Here is a 7,500-nt window from a genome sequence, read left to right as displayed (position 1 = left end):
TGGAAACACTCTAAACACACTAAAAAAATACCTCAAAATTGCACTTAAGTACAGTACTTGAGTAAATGTACTTTACACTACGGCCTGGAAGCCAGTGAAGGGAACACAACAGGGGGAGGTATGTGAATATTTTGGGAGGTTGAAGAGCAGGCATTCTGGATCATTTTGTGTGTGGGCGTTTCCTTATAGAGCCACGCCCCCCTCCCATCACGTCATCTATGACAACGAGCTGCCAGGCAGCGATGCGACGGCCCTCTACAGCGTGGTCAAACCCCGGGCTAAACCAACCAACTCCGGCCTTTCTGCAAATCCCATCTACGACATGGCAGGACCAACCAATCCAAGGCTGGGGGAGGGGTCAGAGTCACTAGGCAACAGCAAAAAATCGGAATCGTTTACAGGTAAGGGGACGGAAAAAAAGAAAGACTTGTATGGTGTACTGTACAGTATGTTTATAAATATCTTACCTACAATGTTTTAGGTGTAGGTTTTTACCTCTCTCAGTCAGTGTGTATTAAACCAGACTGACTTTAGACTATGAAGTCATAACAATATATCGGTTTGGCCGATATTTCAGCCATTATTTTGGTATCTCATATATTTTTTGTATCTCCATTTTTTTTAAAATCACTTCCAACCTGTCATAATTGTTTTTAGGCGTGTCACTATAGTTGAACAAACTAAAATCTAAAATCTTCAAAAACGGCAGTAAAGTAGGCTTCAAGCTCACAATGTGTTGTGTTGAGGATGCAGTGCGTTGTGAACTTATATGTAGCTCAGCAATTTTTACAAACTATAGATTTTTAGCGGATCCTGCTCTATACCTGGCTTTTGCGTCAACGTTCTGATTGGTCAGACACGTCAACAAAGTGATTGGTCAAGCTTCACGTGACACATGGCTATAAACACATTATAAACACATATCGATGACAAAATGTATCAAAGGCGCCGCTACCTTCACACAGGGTGTGATTTTTACATTAGAGTTCGGCCCTCATACGTCGCACCGCCGATCCGACCAATGTCAACACTGATGTCCTCAGTATATGCCCATACATGGGCATGCCCCCTTTTGCGCCCATGTATGGAGCTGACCGATTTGTTTGCGGCTGATGCCATGGCGACACATTGAGGTTAGACAACACACTCCATATTTGGGCGTAGCTGCGTTGGGAGCTCCTTATATGGTTTTGGCTGAGTCAGAGTGACGTTAGAGTGACGCCGTCCCGTCGGCCCACCCATTAGCCAATTTGAATATAGGATTATTTTAATAGGACTTAGTGGATAAATATATTGAATTGAATTTCACATTGTGTGTATTTACTTGTTTGCTTATTAGTTATTATGCTCCAGAAATAAAAACTGCAATCAAATCAAAGATTTGAAGCAATGTTTTGACAAAATATGGAGGGTCGAGGACTCCAAATTCAGGATCAGCATTGGACTCAAAACTCTGGCATCGGTCAGGCTTTTTTCAGACAGCTTGTATTTAAGCAGTGTTGATTAGGCACTAGGCAGTGCATTAAACCAGTGTGCGCATTATTATACATTTGGACATCTTAGTTGATCAGATAAATGAGTAAAAGACATGTCCACACAGTGACTGTATGTCCCTCTGTTATCTTAGATGACAGACAGTCATCCACAGATGATGATTATGAAGACGTCTCCAATCTACCCAAAACACCTGGACCCATGGGTACGGTACACAACTACTCTCTGTCTGTCTGTCTGTCTGTCTGTGTGTGTGTGTGTGTGTGTGTGTGTGTGTGTGTGTGTGTGTGTGTGTGTGTGTGTGTGTGTGTGTGTGTGTGTGTGTGTGTGTGTGTGTGTGTGTGTGTGTGTGTGTGTGTGTGTGTGTGTGTGTGTGTGTGTGTGTGTCATTACTTGAGTCGCAATTTAGGCAACAGATAAGTTAAACAATATAGACCCAGTCTAGTAAAGGTGTACTTACTTCATATAATTACAAATATGAATGATAATGATTCATAGATAAGTCCTAATAAAAAGCAGAACCTACTGTAGCAAGCTCACACGTTTGAGTGTTACTTGCATAATGTCCTATAATGTAAACCGCACTTCAAACCCAAATATGTCTGAGAAATGTTTACATTTCCTCCTTCTGCTGCGTGTTTTTAAAAAAGTGTTGCATAGCGAGTGCTGACAACTTCACTTGCTATACTCTGGTTTTAACAAGAAACATGGAGACTGCCATGCTCAACTAAAACGTTGTCAGACTATTATCAGGATGAGAAAACAAAGCGACCAAACCTACACTGTGTCGAATGAGAGCAGGGCGACTGTGGTTCAGCAAGACCGATATTTAAATAAGAGACGGGCAATTTCTCCTATGAAAGCAAACAGGCAGGTGCTCGAGCACTGGTTGGCCCCTATGTGTGCACCCGATGGAGGCACTGCATGCTACACAGGTTACAGGTTAAACTGCATGCTACACAGGTCACAGGTTAAACAAGTTTGGAACTAGTGATGTGTCGTTCATGATCGATTCGTTCAAAAGAACTAGTTCATTTTCCGTGAACGAGCTCGTTCACTTTCTGAAACTGTTACGTTCACGCGCGACGTAAAAAAAAAACGCTCCCGCGATGGTGTTGTGCACACATTATAAAACATACATTAACCACTTTAGCCCTATTTTATACCTAGGCTATTTGAAAATAGCAGATCTACAAGCTCACAACGCGTCGCATCGCGACACGTTGTGAGCTTGTCGGTCGGCTATTTTCAAATAGTACTTTTGCTTTTGGTATTTTAACTATATTTTGATGCCAATACTTTTGTACTTTTACTCAAGTACATTTTGAACACTAGAAAATAGTGCTACTGAACGTGAACGTGAACGAATCATTTGAACGAACCATTGCCGTGAACGAAATCATTCGTTCACTGAAATGAACTTTTTTTCCCACCACTATTTGGAATGAATACCAGGCTTTTCCTCCGAGGTGGAAGGTCTGGTGACGCGAGCTTATGGTACAGTAAATGTAAAATTATCCACACCTCCCTCACACCTCCGTCACCATTACCACTGAATGGCGGGTTAGTCATCTAGGCTCTGTAAGAGCTTGTAAAACATTCATGTTTGAAGAGTGGGTACTCTGAGTGCTTTCCTCCTGTGAGCAACACAGCATGAGGGCAAGCACATGTTAGATTTGGGGGTGGGGTGGGGGTGTACAAAATGGTTCCATTTGGACACTCTCAGAGTTATGGGGGTCCTTGAAATGTAAAAGTTTGAGCACCACTGTGCTTCTGTGCTACACTAAATGGAACAGAGCCTTTTACGGTAATTGGCGAAAGAGTTGTGAAGGCACAATTCTAAAGTGACGCTTTAAGGACTTTTAAACCCCTTTTATGCCTCTAAAATGAAGAAATTAGAAACAAAATAACACCATTACTGCGTCAATAGTAATCAACAAAGAGGCAAAAATTGTGAAAATGCAGGAGTAATTGTAGAGTAGTAAAAGAAACAACACATATTCAAGTAAAGTACAGACACTCAAAATGTGTTACCTATGTAGGCTATCGTAGTCAAGTAAATCTACTGTTACTGTTCACTGTCCACCTCAACAATGTACATGTATGTATGTATGTACAATTAAACGGGAATGAAGAAATGTGTAAAAGAGCTGTCTTACATTGCACCTTAGAAAAACTAGCTATAGTCTGTCTGTCTGTCTGTCTGTCTGTCTGTCTGTCTGTCTGTCTGTCTGGTTAGTGGGATGTTATTAGATTTATATATTGTATATATTGTTTTATATTTTAATGTTTTAATGTATATTGTTTATATTTTAACGTTTTGATGTATTTTGTTTTATAATTTTAGGTTTTAATGTATTTTATTTATATTATAAGGTTTTAAAGCCGTTTTATATTATTAGGTTTGTATATTGTATATTATTTATATTATAATGTTTTAATGTATATTGTTTTATTTTATTAGGTTTTAATTGTCGTATAAAGAAGCCCAGAGGACCCCGTGACCCTCCTGCTGAGTGGAGCCGATAACTGGATTACACTGGACTGGACTGGACTGGACTGGACTACATTACACTGGACTGGTCACTAGACTGGACTGGACTGGACTGGACTAGACTGGACTACATTAGACAGGACTGGACTAGACTAGACTAGACTAGACTGGACAACATTACCGTGGACTGGTCACTAGACTGGACTGGACTACATTAGACAGGACTAGACTGACTGGACTGAGTTGGCTTCTGGACAATAGTTGTCTCCAGACCAATGCTAATAATGCTAACGAGCTCATTTCTTTACTTATTTATTACATGGTTACGCATTATTATAACATTTGGCATTATTGAATATAACTGAATACACAATTTTCTTGTAAATAGATTTTTTGACCACTCAGTGAGAGTAGCAACTTTTCAGTAAAAGAATGTGTATTTTGACAAGATTTCGTTTCTGACGTTCTCCATGGGAGGGACGGTCTGAGGTTCATAGTGAACGTGTGTGTGGTCATTTCTGCCTTAACTGACAATTCTGTGAGATCCAGTGAGTGTGGCTCTTATGTCTCTCGTCTTGTATACATACAAAGCTGGATTTCAGAATATGTATAAAGAATGTAACATTAAAAGTTGTGATAATTATAAAGGTGCTTGAGTCTTTTTGATCATAGGGAACAAGGTTTGTTTGACCGTCGTTGCCCCTCAGTTTGGCCTTGTGCCCCCCTCAGTTTGGCCTTGTGCCCCTCAAGAAAAAATGATGAAATAGGCTCTATAAACAGCAGCCATATTATCACTTCCTTCACAGGTGTTACCAATGATACTAATGAAGGCTCTATTCCATTTAGTCTAGCACAGTGGTTTCCACGAGCCCCATAACTCTGAGAGTGTACAAATGGAACCAAATGGACCCTTACGGGTCCATTTGGTTCCATTTGTACACTCTCAGAGTTACACAACTGTAAGGGGCCATTTGGAAGCCCATGAGGGTCCCTGGACCCCAACGTTGGACCCACTGGTGTAGCAGAGTGTTTCCAGTGAGCCAACATGCAACAACATCAGCACCCTGACTCTGTTTGACCAGAATGGAACAGAGCCTTCATTAGTATCATTGGTAACACCTGTGAATGTCTTCATAATATGGCTGCTGTGAATAGAGCCTATTCCAGGCCTGGTGTGCAGTCTTACTATTGTCCGGTGAGGGGTGTTGTGTGTGTGATTGTGTGTGTGCTCTAGATCAGTGGTGTTCAACAGGGGGTCCGTGACGCCTAGGGGGTCCTCAGAGTTACTACAGGGGGGCCACCACATCTTTGTGTGATACGATTTTTATGTTTACATTAACCACGTGAACCCTATAGCATCCCGATTCTGAGGAGAACTTTAGCCAAAAATATCTCCAAATATCTCCAAGATAGCAGATCTCCAAGCTTGTAGATCTGCTATTTTTGGCGAAGAGGTTTGGTGTAGAGGGAAAAAAAGAGCTGACCAAGTTTAAAAAAAATAGTTTAATCTGAAACACAATTTTATACAATATAGAGGGGGTCCCCTGCTTCATCTCTCTCTCAGCCAGGGGGTCCTTAGCCTGAAAACGTTGAAGACCCCTGCTATAGATTGATTTAAATCATGTAAAACAGGTCTCCAGTAGCACTGTGGAGGGTGGAGGGTTCTGTTCCACCGTGCCCTGCTCAAAGACACTGTGTCAAATACACACTGCAGGTTTCTTCTGTCGTTTCCAACACTGATCACCAGGGGGCAGCAGAGTAGCAGAAGAAATGCTCAGTAACCGGTGGGTCATATGATCTCTCTCTCTCTCTCTCTCTCTCTCTCTCTCTCTCTCTCTCTCTCTCTCTCTCTCTCTCTCTCTCTCTCTCTCTCCCAGTGTGGGTGTGAACTAGAGTTAAAAATATATGTATTTTATATAATTCTTCTCTTCTGTGTGTGTGTGTGTGTGTGTGTGTGTGTGTGTGTGTGTGTGTGTGTGTGTGTGTGTGTGTGTGTGTGTGTGTGTGTGTGCGTGCGTGCGTGCGTGCGTGCGTGTGTTAATCTTATTCAGTTCATGCTAATGTGAAACATGAGTCTAACGACCTGCTGTCACAGACCTGAAACCCTGTGTACACACGCACGCACGCACGCACGCATGCACACACACTAAACACGTACACACGCACGCACACTCGCAAGGTGCCCTGTGTGAGTGTACGCACACAAGTACGCATACACTGTGACGCACACACGACACATAGGTGCGCACACATGCACGCACACACACACGCACGCAGGCACGCACGCAGGCACGCACGCACGCACGCACACACGCGCACACACACACACACACACACACACACACACACACACACACACACACACACACACACACACACACACACACACACACACACACACACACACATTGACCTCTCGTTCATTATAGAGTAGGAAGAAGAAAGATTTGCAAAGTGAATGTAAGAGAGAGAGACAAAGACGGAGAGAGAGAGACACACAGACAGACAGACAGACAGACAGACAGACACACACACACAGACAGACAGACAGACAGACAGACAGACAGACAGACAGACACAGAGAGACAGAGAGAGAGAGAGAGAGAGAGAGAGAGAGAGAGAGAGAGAGAGAGAGAGAGAGAGAGAGAGAGACAGACAGACAGACAGACCACAGATAGATGCATTCCTACATTTTATCGCTGAAAATAACGTCCGGAGCAAAAATCCCAAACTGGCTTTTTAACAAAATGATCGTACAATTGAGCATAGCATCACCCTCGGTACCCTAATTGACAACCAACCACATAAACAAACACAAAAGCACATTTTTTGTCTGCTGTTTTGTCCGATCGGATTTGGCTCGAGAGTCTGCTTCACACACTGTTGGAAAGTGACCTATGACCTCATCAAATCAATGCATATAGAGTAACAACAAGTGTGCTGTCTGTCTCTAGATTGATGGAAAACACACAGACTGCTCTCCCCAAAGCTGGGGGGGGGGGGGGGGTAAGGCTGCGTTCACACTGACTGCTACAGAAGATACAAAGATACACAAAGCATCTCTGTCACTGGGTCGCTGTTGAAGTGTCGATCAACGCGATCGTTGGCGTCAGCGTGCATCAGATGAGTGCAGAAACACAGAAAGGAAAATATGGCTGCCGTCTTCACTTTTTGTGTTTTTAAAGGGATTCACCCAAAAAAATAACTTTTGGCGGACTGGTAGGCAGTGGTTCCGGTGGGAGATACAAAGGAGACTCTTTGTGTCTCCTACCGGAACCGCTGCCGGTCGTCAAATTATTGGCTTAGGAATGCGACAAAAACAAAACGATATCCATAAATTCAAGTAAGTCTAATCAATAGAAACAAGTCATTTTAGGGGTGGACTATCCCTTCCATGCCCTTCTTGATCATACTACAGCGTCACAAAAAAAGCAACAACAGTAGCAGATCCGCAAGCTCGAAACGCGATCTGCTACTTTTGCTCATTTGATTCCTTGAATCCTCCAAAGTAA

The 7,500-nt window shown here is 42.7% G+C and overlaps 1 protein-coding gene across 1 annotated transcript in view; it reads left to right on the top strand.

Annotated features, from left to right (window-relative positions):
• Window positions 1-4,619, top strand: part of ptpn18 (protein tyrosine phosphatase non-receptor type 18) — a 50,785-nt gene extending 46,166 nt beyond the window's left edge. Inside the window, exons 14-16 of the mRNA XM_084070231.1 lie at window positions 190-401; window positions 1,628-1,699; window positions 3,959-4,619. Of these exons, the coding sequence (XP_083926357.1) occupies window positions 190-401; window positions 1,628-1,699; window positions 3,959-4,023 (349 nt within the window). The 3' untranslated portion in view covers window positions 4,024-4,619. The remainder of the gene's footprint in view (window positions 1-189; window positions 402-1,627; window positions 1,700-3,958) is intronic.
• Window positions 4,620-7,500: the final 2,881 nt, after the last annotated feature.

This window comes from Gymnoscopelus microlampas (genome assembly GCF_963454915.1).
Source record: "Gymnoscopelus microlampas genome assembly, chromosome: 10".
In the NCBI taxonomy this organism is placed as follows: domain Eukaryota; kingdom Metazoa; phylum Chordata; class Actinopteri; order Myctophiformes; family Myctophidae; genus Gymnoscopelus; species Gymnoscopelus microlampas.
The sequence above is the reverse complement of the archived record's forward strand: the minus strand, read 5'-3'. Positions and strand labels throughout refer to the sequence as shown.